Raw genomic sequence first — 15,000 nt, 5'->3', positions numbered from 1 at the left:
TATTATTTCTAATCTCTTTAGCAGCTACTTTCATGCTGTTTGTTAAAATTTTGCTGTTAAACACACCACGTTGTTTTTTCGATTCGGATAAAAGATGTATAGCAATTGATGGGTTGACAATTATTTTGTGTTTTTGTTGTAACTGTAAAATATTTTCCATTAGTTTTTCTACCTCTATCTGTTTGTCAATATTTCGCGGTTTGTTGATGTAGTGGCAATTTAGGCCCAAGTTTAGAAAATCTATTTGTTGTTGAGTTAGATTATGGGTACTAAGGTTGATGAAACGGTTATTATCTTTGTTGCTTGCTTTTAAAAGGTTTATAAGTTTATTGTTGGTACGAAGTTTGACGCGGTGTCGTTGTGAAGTTGCTGTTTGTTGTAACCATGTTTCAATAGGTATTTTATCATCATTGGTTATTTGAAGGTTGTTAAAATTTTGATTCAAATTGTTTAAATTAGTTGTAATATCGTTCACAATATGTCGTTTATTATCTAACTCCCGATTAAGATGTAGTAGGCGTTGCTCACGTTCTTGCTCGGTAGTTAAGCTTGATCACAATGTAGTCAGATGAATTGTTGTTGTTTAAAATATATATATATGTTGTTTATATATATATATATATATATATATATATGATTGATTGATATATTTGCATGTGTGTGCGTGCGTGTGTGTTTGTAAGTATGTATATATATATATATATATATATATGTGTGTGTGTGTGTGTGTGTGTGTGTGTGTGTTTAAAAGTTTTTTCAATGTTTGTTTACGTATTTGTTTCTCTTTGCATATAGACTTGTGTATGTATGTATATGTGGTTGATGTATTTGCATTGTGTGTGTGAATGAGTGTAAGGGTATATGTATGTGTGTGTGTGAGTTGTGTGTGTGTGAGTTGTGTGTGTGTGAGTTGTGTGTGTGAGAGTGTGTGAATGAGTTGTGTGTCAGCGTAAATATGTGTCTGCTTTCTATAAATGTTTCAATTATGTTAATTAGTTTTTTGCTTAGTACTTTTGTTTATCTTTATTTTTGTTTGCCTGTTTGTTTGTTTATTTGTGTTTAGTTTTAGTGGTTTTGATTGCATATAGCGTACAATTAACCAACCTATATGAAGATTCCGACTACTGAAAACACGTTGTAAACATTATCACACACGAGCGTAAAACACAAACACATACATGCATTCATACATACCCAAACATACATACATATACTCATAAAAACATACATGTTACATACAAACAAACATGCGTACATGGAAATATTGATATATACAAACGTCGTTACTTGTATACTACATACATACATACATACATACATACATACAAACAAACAAACAAACAAACAAACAAACAAACATACAAATCCAAACGGAAACAAACAAGAATACGAACAAAACTAAGAACAAATAAAAATTCATGCAAGCATAAAAACAAACTAACATACATAAATACAAATACATAAACAAACATACATACAAACCTTAAGTTGTTAGTTTATCTTCGTGTTGTTTGCGTCAAAACAATTTCATAAAAGTCATCTTACCTATCTTCACAGATATATTTATACCTTATACAAATATATAATATATATATATAAATATATTGCTGTTTATAAATATATATATATATGTGTGTGTGTGTGTGTGTCTGTGTGTGTGTGTGTGAGTGTGTGTATAATATAAAGTATGTTAAATTATGTATGTGTGTTGTGTATTGTATATGGTATATATATATATGTGTGTATAAGTGTGTTTAAAAGTTTTTTCAATGTTTGTTTACGTATTTGTTTCTTTTTAAATATACCATATACTTTATATATTTGTATCATTTTTACGCTAGAGTTAAAGTGTCAATTGCAGATATTATTTTTAGGCATGTATGCGAATTTTTGCGACACTGTATTTCTATTTATTCGCAGTTTATGATTTGGTTTGTGACGTCTTCTGCTAGTAGTAGTTGAAGCAGCAGAAGCAGCAGCAGCAGTAGTTGTAGTAGTAGTTGTTGTTGTGTTTGTTTACTGTTTGATTTTAATGTTGTTGTTCATTTGGTTAAAAATTTCATGAAAATTCATTAATTTTATTTGCTACATAGCCTCTCTTTGTTTAACTATCCTCTCTCTCTCTCTCTCTCTCTCCCTCTCTCTTTCACTTTCTCTCTATACCTTTTTCTGTCTTGTCGGCTGTATTCTTTTTTCTCTTTCACTATCAATCGAATAATCTATCAATCATTTATTTAATCAATCAGCTAATTTATCAATTGATTAATCAATCAGGTAACCAATCAACTAACCAACTAACCAGCCAGCTCACAAACCAGTCAGCCAAACACTCAGCCAACCAGCTGACCAACTAACCGTCCAAGCAACAGGCCAACTAATCAATCAAATAATCAATGAAAAAAATAATTAACCAAGCATTCAAAGAGCTCGTGAATTCATTCAAATTTTGAACTTTCATATTTACGAGAGAGATACTTTGAATTAATTAATTATAAAAGTTATAACAATTTTACTACTATTAATAATAATAATAATAATAATAATAATAATAACAACATCAATAATAATATTATTATTCCATTATTTTGTCATGAGCTGTTAGCATACTAAATTAAAAAAAAAGCTCCAAAGTGGCCAGACGCGCATAAGTCAAAAACATATTAAAATGTTCTTCAATTTGCAATTCTAATTTTTAGTTTTAGTAGTAGTAATAGTAATATTAGCAGCAGCAGTAACGAAAGTAATAGTAATAGTAATAGTAGTAGTAATAATAGTAGTAGTCGTAGTAGTGGTGGTGGTGGTAGTAGTAGTAGTGTGGTAGCAGTAGCAGTGCTAGTAGTAATATTGTTAAAGTTATTCAAATTATTTTTTCAAAAAAAATGTAAATAAATCAGAATTTACTTTGATGTGTATCCGTCGTGCAATGTTGTGTTTTGTCGTAATAATTAGTCATCCATTCATTCGTTCATTTATTCATTCACTAATTCATTCGTTCAATCCTTCATTCAACCATTCATTTTTTCATTCAGTCATTCGTAGGTTTGTGAAAATACGTACAGTCAAACATACATACATACATACAATACATTCGGTGTTTTGTTTGCTTGGTTTTTTTAATTTCTTGACCTTACCTTTCTTTTCTTAATCGTACAAATAGGTAGGATTAACTTGTAAGTTGAGCTTTTTGAACATAGGTGAGTTAAAAAAAGGAAGATGAAAAGTGCACGCGTCTCAAATTAGTTAAGTAAATAATCCTATCTACCTATTTAATGGCTTTAGCTAACAACGTCTAAACCAAAACTTACCTATTCATTAAAATTAAACCCTAGCTTACATAAAACTACAAAACTCAAGAGCCCAATTCATTCGCCCCACCCCACCACCTACCTAATGCCTTGGGCTCCAACCTTATAATAATAATGTAAAACTTAATAATTAACTTACCTATCGATATAGTTGAATTCAAATTTAAATTGAGGAGAATAGACAAATTACAAAAATATAACCGCTATAGCATGCATGCATGTGTATGTGTTTTATGTATGTTTGTAGGTATGTTTGTTTGTATGTGCGTACGAACGTATGCATGTTTTTAACTATTGTATGTATGTGCTTGAATTTTGTGTATGTGTTACCGCTCGAATTATTATTGAACTTTCTGACACCAAGAAATAGATAGAAAATCGCATTTTTAAGAAAACAAACAAGTGAAGAAGAAACAATAATTTGAACGGAATTTAGTGAGAAGCCCCCTCGCCACGTCAAGGCAGCCGTTCATGTGGGGGTTTTAACAATAAAACGACAGTCTAGAAATAATGATTAACGAATTCTAGAAATAATATACAACTTAACTAAAATAGATATAACGAAACATAACTAAAATATAACCAAAATAATATTGTGTTGATTGTTGTGTTTGATTGTTGGTGTTGTGTTGGACAAAAAACAAACAAAACAATACAATACAAATAAAATAGAAGGAAAGAATGAAAGAATAGAGACCCTAACTTACCTATGTTCACTAAATTAACTCACCTACCTATGTTCAATTAGCTCAACTTACAAATTAATCCTACCAAACTTCTTTTTAAAAGAAGGATTGCCGACGGCAATAACTTGTATATATTTTCAGTTATTCCTTCAGACTATAATTTCAATGTTGAATGTATGCATTCCAACCGGATACAATTTTTTTGTCGACAACTTTTCTTTAAGTTATCAACGTCACAAAATGTTTTTTTTGGAGTTTAATAAAATGATAATTTTTCTAAACAATGACAAAAGAATAATTAAAATAGGATTCTCTATCTTTTTCTTGGTGTCGTTTTTTAGCGCAAATACTCTCAAACTTAAGTTTTTATTCTATCTCTAAACTCTACAACTGTCAAAAAAATTTGCACGTGTTTTTATAACCAGTTTTGTTTTTCGAAATGAGTTGACGTAAGTTTTATAGGCATGTCTAGTTAAATATTTACAAGAGATGACGAAATGGATGACGTAAACTTTCTATGAAATGCTTATCTTTGCATTTTATAACCGATAGGCTATTATTATCCATTATCGACCCATGTGTCGTGTCCGTCAATTATGTTTTGAATTTAAAGGTTAAACCTGGTGATGATGCAAAGGTTAAAGGTTTCTCTCTCTCTCTTTTGCGTTTGCTTCAGATCTTTCAACGACAAACACACACAGCGTATATGTAACAACGGTAAAAAAATAATTTTATTATAAATGATAATAATACTATAATAATGATATTGATAATAACAATTCCAAACCATTATAATATAGGACAAAATGATGAATATAATATGAAATGATAACGAGACTGGTAACGCACATCGCAGATCAAATCATCGCATATCGTTATCTCGAGCACATTCACTCTATCGATAAGACAATGAAATTTGGCCAGATTCAAATATGTTGAAATGCTCATGCATACAAACATACACACACACATACACAAGCACACATACAACACAATCACACACACAAACGCACATTCACACACACACACGTTTAACATATTTGTACATATAAACTCAGTAAAATCAACCTTAGCTCTCATTTCTCAACTCTTATTTCATTATGGATCGCTTCAAAGAATTGATTTTATATTCTTTCCTCGCATGTCTGCTAAGCTTCAACAGGCAGCACGGTAAGCAAAAATACAACAAACATGAAACATCTGCCAGTCTTTGCAACGCTTTTTCATTCATTCTAATTTAATGGCTGAAATTTTTTATTTTAAATTATAAAACTTTTACAAACAAAAACACAAAACCTAACAAAAAAACATGATTAGGAATATACGGCGAGACCTCTGATGACCACGAACACCACCATCCTCATCTCGAGCCTCCACCAGACGACCACCAGCCACCGTACCACCAACCATGGGCCGGCAATGATTGGGCGAAACTGGGCAGGCAGCGAATCGAAAAAATTTCTAAAACGGCCGATAATTTGAAAAGAAACAAAGCTAAAAATGTTATTTTGTTCTTGGGGGATGGAATGGGGTTGTCCACTATCGCAGCGGCTCGTGTGTACAGGGCTCAGAGGGAGGGGCTAAAACACGAAAAAACCTATTTAACAATGGAGACACTGCCCTACGCAGGTCTCTCCAGAGTTAGTTGGACTACAATTTCAACAAAAATTTTTTTTCTTTCATGCAACTACAAATAATACTACCTACAACCGCTGAAATTTCTACTTTCAATAAATAATAATGTTACTATTATTTCTACTAATAATACTTAGTAGTACTATCACGCAGACGTACAGTGTCGACAGAACGACAGCAGACAGCGCATCGACCGCAACGGCGTACCTCTGTGGCGTCAAAACGAACTACGGCACTCTGGGCGTCAACGAGTATGTCAGCTTAGGAAGCTGCGACAACTACACTGATGCCAACAGACTGAAGTCATCTGCTGTCAATTCCATTGATGCTAGTTAGTTGGTAGGATTGGTATTTTCTGTTGCTTATTATATTGAAACACTTTGATACAGTGAATGAATTTTTAAAAATTAAGTTAGATTAAAAAATTTGTAAAAAATTGTTTTGCCAGATAAGTGGGTTGGGGTGATTAGTACGACCAGGCTCACGCACGCCTCCCCAGCCGGAAATTACGCAAACAGTCCGGATAGGAACTGGGAGGGCAAAGTGGATTCGAAATGCAGGGATAAAGTTTTAGATATCGCTCAGCAACTTGTTGTCGGTGAGAAGAATCGAAAAATCAGAGTCAGTTTTGAGTTACTTAAATGGTGGATTTAAAATTTTAAAAGAACATTCACATTTATTTTAAGAGAGATAACAAATATGGAAAATAATGAGCAGGTGGCCATGGGAGGTGGAGTTGAGATGTTCATACCGAAGAATGAGTCGGAGCATGGTCACCGGGGGAAAAGGGACGACAACCGAAATCTCATCAAGGTTTTGTAAAACATATTTGAATATATAATTTTTTGTTTAATTAATCTCAATTTGATTATCACCAAAAAGGAATGGATGGGTATAAGAGAGGCGAATAAAGAACGATATAAATTTGTGAAGAACAAGAAAGAATTTGACGCTGCAAATCCAGCTAACGTAGATTATTTGTTAGGTTGTTAAATAGTCTCAATTATTCGCTCGTCGATTCAATATCGCGGCAAAAACAATCTGGAATGTCGAAAATGTATGAAAAATATTTGCTTGCAGGCCTCTTCAGCTACGATCACATGTCGTATGAAGCAGACAGAAACAGGACCGAACAGCCATCTTTGGCCGAGATGACGAAAAAGTCGCTTCAACTCTTGAGCCGTTCCCCAAACGGATATTTTTTATTTGTGGAAGGTTTTTATGGAAATTTGTTTTTGATCTATAAAACGTTTGTTAGTTCAGACTTGAAGCAAAATTATCTTTCAACTACACTACCAACCAACATTTTAATGGAAGCATTCAATTTGAAACTTTACAAAACATTTCAAACACGCTAGGTGGAAGAATAGATCACGCCCATCACGACACAAACGCACAGAGAGCCTTGATAGACACGTTATCATTCGACGAGGCTATCCGTGTAGCCCTGAACATGACCAACGACAACGAGACACTCGTTGTCGTGACAGCTGACCACTCACACACTCTGACGTTGGGAGGCTATGGATTAAGCACAGAATCCATCCTCGGTTCGTTTATTTGGTTTGGTACTGCAAATAAATTTTTACTCGACTTTCATTCTAAAAAAAATTAAATTTTCCCTCAAGGATTTTCTTACTCGCGAGGGAAAGACGGGAAACCATTCCTACAACTGCACTATGCCAACGGACCCGGATTCGAAGACCACCGAATGGTCAACGGCAAGGAAGTGCCCAGAAAAAACCTCACCGGAAATCCTGGTTAGATAATTTTATTCTTCATTTACATTTCGTCTGACTTGACAACAGCAGTGGTAAAACAAACGAACGAACGAAACCGGTCTTAACTAGTAAAATGATATAACAAGTAAAGAAAAAAATAAAAATTCATCCACCAGATCTGGAGAACATAGATTTCCGTCAGGACACTGGAATTTGGTTGAGTGACGAAACACACGGTGGCGAAGATGTGGCAGTGTACGCATCGGGGCCCTGGGCCCACCTTTTTGGGTCGAGCGAGGAGGAGACCCACATCGCCCATTCCACCATGTTCGCTTCCTGTGTTGGTCAGTACAGCAAAGAGAAACATTGTGGCGCTCGCACCCGACGAGGATGAGATATTTAGTTTTGGTAAATTGTACTGGGTGAACGTAGATGTTACATGATATACGATGAAATGTAGGATGAGTTATATAGAATTAGGGTCGATGAGGTCGGCAGTCTAACAAACCTTAACCAACTCGAAAATCATTTATTATTTTTTTTTAAATTTGTTTTCATTTCGACAAAATAAACTATAAAACCGGTGATAACGATTGAAACAGTAATAACAATAATAATAACCATAATAATAATAATGAAAATAAGAGCAAATCCAGAAACTTAGTTAACAAGCGCAAAAGCCACTACCGTCTCAACTCACAAGATGAATGAATGACAAACGCGAAAATAATGACGTTTCAAAATGAAATGAGGATTTGTAATGCACAGGATTGTGTCTTCAACCGTAAGTTGGAGTACAATTTTTTTTTGTTTTTTTGTTTTTTTTTGGAAGAAAATTTTTCAAAATTATTGTTTTTTCGAATAAAAAAAAATACTTGAACATTACTACAGATAACTATATTAATAATACGAATAAGAATAATAAAAAAAGAATAGTTGAAAAGACAGAATTAGCAAAACATACGATGGGTATATAAGTGATAAGCTATAGATATACGTATACACATATGTGTGTATGTTTATTTGTGTCTGAATATGTAAAATACAGTTGCATGTACATAATAAGATAATAAATGTGACATACATACATATATAATTGACATGCATACATATATAATTTGATTATTTACATTATTTCATAATATAAATAAAAATACTACTAACAAGCTTAAGACAAAATTAATCAATAAACTGACCAACAATCCAATCAATCAACCAAACAACAATCCAATTAATCAATCAATCAACCAAACAACCATTCAACCAATCAGATCAGATAGTCAGAAAGTGAAATTATCAGTTTAAAATGTAACGCAAGAAAACCAAAAAAATCCACAAAATCCTTTAGAATAATAATATACATAATATAATCGTACACACATATAAAGGCATACATATATACATGCACGCATATATACAAACATATACACATATATCATATATACATAAATACATACCTATCCATCGTAAGATCTCAATAAAGATCTTAATCAAAAAGAAAAACCTTCACTCAATGTCAAAAATAACACAATAGTAATACAATATAACATGTATGTATGAAGGTATATATATATATATATATATATATATATATATATATATATATATACACACATATATATATATATATATATATATATATATATATATATATATATATACACACACAATTATTTATAAAGATCACTGCGTTTTTAGCATTATTCAACTTGTGGTTGAGTTTCTCAATTTTTCTAATGAAACTTTATTAATTTCTTTTTTTCTCTAAGTTCATTATTGAGATTAGAGTTGACGTCACTTTCATCAAAAACAACGCATTTAGTCCATGTCCTTGATAGAAATTCTGGGTTTAGACTATCATAAATACAATTATTTATAAAGATCACTGCGTTTTCGGCATTATTCAACTTGTAGTTGAGTTTTTCCCAAAATAAATAAATAAATATATATATATATATATATATATCTATATTAGGGATGCACCGAAGTTCGGCCCCGGCTCCGGGCCAAAATCCGGCTTTTTTTTCAAATCCGGTCGAATCCGGCCCCAGCCGGATTTGGTGGCCGGATTTAGGGCCGGATTTAAGCGTCTATCAACTTTTAAAAATGTTAGAAATAGAAAAAAAAATTTTATTGAATTCAATTAATTTTATGTCAGTAAGTTAATGGCTAAAGCTAAGCTAAAGGCATACATGACACATAATAACAACATCACTAATTGTGAGGTGATCTGGACAATTTTCTTTATGCTATAACATGGGTTATGCATAAATTATAAGCTGATATCTTTGTGTAAAAGAACTTGTGCACGTGTATATACTATATATTGATAATTGCACATGACGGATCATATAGCTACATAATATATATATATATATATAAAGATATATATCTATATATCTATATATATAATATATAAAGATATATATTTATATATCTATATATATATATATATATATATATATTTAGAGAGAGAGATACATAAGCACATAATTTAAGAACATGGTATGTTAAAGGTTAGGCTAGGTATACATGACACATAATTACAACATCACTAATTGTGCGGTGAGCTGGACAATTTTCTTTGTGCTTTAACTTAGGTTATGCAAATATGCATAAATTATAAGCTGATCTTTGTGTACAGAATTTGGCGTATCACACAACTTATTATCATATATTTGAATTAAATAACTATTTGCTTGGTGTTATTTTTTGATGTTCAACATGTAGATAACCGTAAATGTGAGTATTTTTTCTAACGAATGTAAAATGGTAACTAAAATCCGGCCCCGGCTCCGACCCCGGCCGGTTTTTGAATTTCAAATCCGGCCAAGTCCGGCCCCGGCCGGATTTGAAAAACCTGAATCCGGTGCATCCATAATATATATATATATATATATATATATATATATATATATATATATATATACACACACACTACTTGCCACAAGCATATATCGTTTTTGAATTAATTCTCTAAATAATGTCCTAACATTAACGCAGAAACACACACACACACGCACACACACACACACACACATATATATATATATATATAAAGATATATATTAGAGTGTGTGTATACGATTCTATTGCTGTATATCAGTGAAGGTTAGTAAAGTAGGGCCTCTGACAAGGATGTAATACGAATTAATTAATCAATTAAATGGTCAATTGTAATTAATTCGTGAAGTGATTGACATTTTCCTCCACACTACTCAACTCTCTCTCTCTGTCTCTCTCTCTTCAAAACTATTTTGCATTTTTTAATTCATCTTTATTATTTATTTAAGTTATTTATTTGTTAGTGAAGTTTTTTTAAACGTAAAATCCATCCTCTTGATGCATAAACTCGAGTTTGGAGAGCGTCTATGTAGTGTCTATGTGATACGTTCATTTGCTCATTCATTCCTTCATTCATCTTTTCATTCATTTATTTATTCAAATATTTTTTGTATAGTTTCTCACTCACTCACTCACTTACTCCCTCACTCACTCACTCATCCATTTAAGTATGTAATCAACCGCTTATTTATTCAACCGTTTAAGATAAAAGAGAAAAATTCATAAAACTACTCAATGAAATATACTCAAGTCAACTAATCAAACAGTAATAGTAGTAGTATTAGTCAAGACATCGTACAGTATGGTAGAATTAGCCCCACTGGCGCCCGCCGAACCACCGATGCCATACTTGGCGATCGACAAATTCATCAGGATCGCCATGACGGCCGCACTGATCCCACCTGCCACGGGAAGAGTAAGAACCCAAGCCAGGAAGATGGACGAAAACAGTTTCCAATCGACATTCTTCCTTGCCCTGGCCCAGCCGACAGTCACCACAGAGCCGACCTTACAGTGGGTCGTACTAATGGGCAGGCCGAGGTTCGAGGCCGCCAGAACCGTCGTGGCTGCTCCGAGCTCGATGCAGAAGCCACTGTGAGTGTTGTTTGGGGCGGTGGGGTACGGGAGTTGAGATGGTGATGACACGAGTTGAGTTGATGATTATGTTTTTGATGGTTAATATTTAAGAAAAAAAATTTCCTCATAAGATGATGATTGCGAAATAAAAATATTAAAAATTGAAATAAGGAATATATTAATCATTTAAATCTGAAAAAAAGACGTACGTGGATGGGGTGATTTTAGCGAGGTCCTCCCCCATGGTCTTGATAACCCTTCTGCCCCAGATCCACAGTCCCACTGTGATCCCGATACCTCCGAACAACAGGATCAATATCTGCGAGTAACTGTTCTCAGGAATATTGCTCTTAGCTGTGCCCAGGATCCAAATGCTGACCAGAGGACCGATGGCATTACTGTGATGGCGAGATTAACGACAAATTTTCTTAAAAACCGCCCAATCAAAAACCAGCCAATCAAAAACAAGCAGCTAACCTGACGTCATTTCCGCCGTGAGCGAACCCGCCAAAAGCAGCAGAGAGAATTTGAAGGTAGGAAAATAATTGTCTTTGCTCGGGTCTGTCGTTTATTGCATCCCTCGTCATTTTCACAATCTTTGGTTAGGAAAGATGGTGGAAAAGAAGATGAAGATGGCGAAATTTACATCACAATGAGAATAGCAAACAACAACAACAACAAGAATAAACAATAATAACAACAGCAGCAAATAGAATGGGGATGGTTGTGTTAGCAGCCACGAAATCCGTACAATCATAAAAATAACAATAACTACAGCAGCAACCACAACAATGATGATGAGGGTAATATAAAAAAAAACAATAATAACAAAAGCGACAAAGATAATGAGGATGACGAAGATGACGATGAGGAGGATGATGAGGAGGAGGATGAAGACGACAACGACCTCCCCGGTGGGCCGGCCCTCCTGTTGTAGCTTCTGCTCCTTGGAAGCAGCATACTTCATCTCGATGTTCAAGATCATGGACTTGTCGGCGTTCACGAACCTCTTATGCACTAGCTGGTTGATCGTACCGGAGTACATCTTCTTGCGCTACATTTTTGGTGGGATTTTTTGGGAGGTTGTGGTTTCCCGGATGTTTATTTCATTTTCATTTTCAAAGATTTTCTTTCAAAGTGAAACAGCAGTGAGTGAGAGAGAGAGAGAGAGAGAGAGAGAGAGAGAGAGAGAGAGAGAGAAAGAGATCGCAGCATAAGATAAAAAACTATAAATCCGTCCGTCGTTTTAATTTAAATCTACTATCATTGTCGCTATTGTTATAATTATTATATATATCGAGAGTAAGAGAGCGTGTCACAAAGAACACACATACACTCTGGCCTCAGAGCTAACGTACAACCATCAACATAATGACATACATACGTACACACATACGTATACAAACATATAATAGACATATATAATAATATTTAAAATACATGCATACTGATGTAATAAAGTCATTTAAGCCTGTCTAGGTGGCGAAGAAGAATTAACAAACTGAACGTAATGAGGTGCAACTAATTAAGGTGTGTGATCAGCAGAGACAGAAAGAATGAATGAACTGAATGAATGAATGAGAAAATGAATGAAAAGAAAGTGGGTTGAGTGACTTATATGTTAATTTCAAGATAATGAATGAATGAATGAATATACCAAAAGTGAGAAACTACTGGTGAATTTAGATAACTAACAAATATAACACCCCATAAAATAAGCTTCTGAGCTAGCTAGCCAATCAGCCAACAAACCAACCAGCCAACCAAATGATTGACTATACAACCAATCAACCAAATGACCGACCAACCAATCAACCAAATGACTGACCAACCGACCAACCAACCAAATGACCAACCAACCAGCCAACCAATCTAACCTGCTCAGCGGTGGCTGATTCGGACTTGGATCTGAACCTCTTCTTCTTGTGTTCATCGTGTGCAATCTCCGCCTCGATGTTTGTTGACGTGGCGGCAATCATCGACTGCGATCTTTCTCTCTTCACTGTATTTGTATGTTTTATGAATGTGTGTGTGTGTGTGTGCATGTATGGATGTGTGTTTGTGGGAGAGAGATAGAGAAAGAGAGAGAGAGAGAAAGAGAGAGAGAGAGAGAGAGAGAGAGAGAGAGAGAGAGAGAGAAAGAGAGAGAAAGAGGAGAATATTCATACCTAAATGTGCGTCATCAAAAAGGTCGTTGTTCAATCCGTCCTGACTGTTCGGCTTGAAGGAAATTTTCAATTCATCTGATGGGTGAATGAATGAAAGAATGCATAAATGAATAAATGAATGAATGAAAGAATGAATGAACGAACGAATGGAGGAATTAATAATCGAATATGCAGACTGGATGAATGTAATAAATGTATAAACGATGTCTTATTGGATGGAGGCCAAGAAATTCGAATGAATGAACGAACGAATGAAAGAATGAACTAACGAACAAGCTCACAACTAAATGAAGGAGTAAAAAAAAGGAGTAAAAAATTGAGGATGGATGAATGGAAGGAGTGATAACAATATCAACAATTATTAACTTCTCTCTTTTATTCTCGTTCTATCATCAGCTACGAAGGAGCCATGCTTTGGGAGTGATTCTGGAGTGAGTGATTGATTGATTGCAAAAATTCACCATCGTCATCATTATCATCATCATTATTATCATCATCATACTCATCAGCAGCTGCTATCAACTTACCGTTACTATCATCATCATCAACAACATCATCATCATCATCAACAACTACAACATCATCATCATCAACAACTACAACATCATCATCATCATCATCAACAACTACAACATCATCATCATCATCATCATCAACAACATCATCATCATCATCAACAACTACAACATCATCATCATCATCAACAACTACAACATCATCATCATCAACAACTACAACATCATCATCATCATCAACAACTACAACATCATCATCATCATCAACAACTACAACATCATCATCATCATCAACAACTACAACATCATCATCATCATCATCAACAACTACAACATCATCATCATAACCAGCACTCCTCTCACTAACTGTTATTAACATCGATCTCTTTCAGTCTTATTTTCTCGTCTGCCACGAATGAACCATGTTTCGGTATAGCATTTTCTCGCAGCCTCTTATTGGCTACCTCTCTGAAGACCTTTTCCTGATTGGTCGTAATTTTTTTGTGTGGGCGGGCAGGTGTGTCGTGGCGATGATGATGAAGATTATGATGACGTTTTTGTGGCTGATGTTAATAATGATGATGATGGATGATGATGATGACGATGTTAACGACGATGATGATGACGATGATGACGTAGACTGACTTGTTCCTTCTTCTTCATCTCGTCCATCATCAACTTCTCATTCTCATCGTACTTTTTCACAAACTCTGACAAATAAAAATCAAATTAATTACGAAATTGATTAATTAACTAATTAATTAATTAATCAACTAAGTATATAAATAGATGGATAAAACAATGCAAGGAATTTATCAACAATCAAATAAAACAAAAACACGTACATACGTGCACAAACACCTATAAACGCATTCATGCAAGGTATTTGTATTTATCATTGCTGTATTATGTTCATAGATAGGTTGAATGCAAAAGGTTTGATCAAGCCTGAAAATAAAGAACTTATATTATTATTATAACCTGTTGTGTGAGGTGTGTGTGTGTGTGTGTGTGTGTGTGTGTGTGTGTGTGTGTGTGTGTGTGTGTGG

General features: G+C 34.1%; 2 protein-coding genes across 2 annotated transcripts in view; one reads left to right on the top strand and one right to left on the bottom strand.

Moving 5' to 3' along the window:
• Positions 1-5,064: 5,064 nt before the first annotated feature.
• HELRODRAFT_185068 (hypothetical protein) lies at positions 5,065-8,232 on the top strand. The gene is made up of 10 exons (XM_009027140.1): positions 5,065-5,161; positions 5,309-5,631; positions 5,780-5,957; positions 6,075-6,247; positions 6,344-6,439; positions 6,509-6,611; positions 6,707-6,841; positions 6,985-7,176; positions 7,255-7,386; positions 7,524-8,232. The coding sequence occupies exons 1-10, from the start codon at positions 5,092-5,094 to the stop codon at positions 7,739-7,741; spliced, it is 1,620 nt and encodes a 539-aa protein (XP_009025388.1). The 5' UTR covers positions 5,065-5,091; the 3' UTR covers positions 7,742-8,232.
• A 2,218-nt stretch (positions 8,233-10,450) lies between these two features.
• Positions 10,451-15,000, bottom strand: part of HELRODRAFT_189127 (hypothetical protein) — a gene marked incomplete at its 5' end in the record, with an annotated part of 9,183 nt that continues 4,633 nt past the window's right edge. Inside the window, 10 exons of the mRNA XM_009027139.1 lie at positions 10,451-11,284; positions 11,478-11,666; positions 11,746-11,864; positions 12,176-12,322; positions 13,146-13,270; positions 13,437-13,511; positions 13,803-13,862; positions 14,319-14,433; positions 14,597-14,661; positions 14,915-14,932. Coding sequence (XP_009025387.1) covers positions 10,951-11,284; positions 11,478-11,666; positions 11,746-11,864; positions 12,176-12,322; positions 13,146-13,270; positions 13,437-13,511; positions 13,803-13,862; positions 14,319-14,433; positions 14,597-14,661; positions 14,915-14,932 — 1,247 coding nt within the window. The 3' untranslated portion in view covers positions 10,451-10,950. The remainder of the gene's footprint in view (positions 11,285-11,477; positions 11,667-11,745; positions 11,865-12,175; positions 12,323-13,145; positions 13,271-13,436; positions 13,512-13,802; positions 13,863-14,318; positions 14,434-14,596; positions 14,662-14,914; positions 14,933-15,000) is intronic.

This window comes from Helobdella robusta (genome assembly GCF_000326865.2).
Source record: "Helobdella robusta unplaced genomic scaffold HELROscaffold_5, whole genome shotgun sequence".
NCBI classification, from domain to species: Eukaryota; Metazoa; Annelida; class Clitellata; order Rhynchobdellida; family Glossiphoniidae; genus Helobdella; species Helobdella robusta.
This window is presented reverse-complemented; position numbering and strand designations above follow the sequence as displayed.

Excerpts from the sequence above, each read along its gene's own strand:
- HELRODRAFT_185068 (XM_009027140.1), top strand. The coding sequence starts at position 5,092 with ATGGATCGCTTCAAAGAATTGATTTTATATTCTTTCCTCGCATGTCTG. Across the intron at positions 5,958-6,074 it reads TGTCAATTCCATTGATGCTA|ATAAGTGGGTTGGGGTGATT; the intron begins GTTAGTTGGTAG and ends TTGTTTTGCCAG. Across the intron at positions 6,440-6,508 it reads ACAACCGAAATCTCATCAAG|GAATGGATGGGTATAAGAGA; the intron begins GTTTTGTAAAAC and ends ATCACCAAAAAG.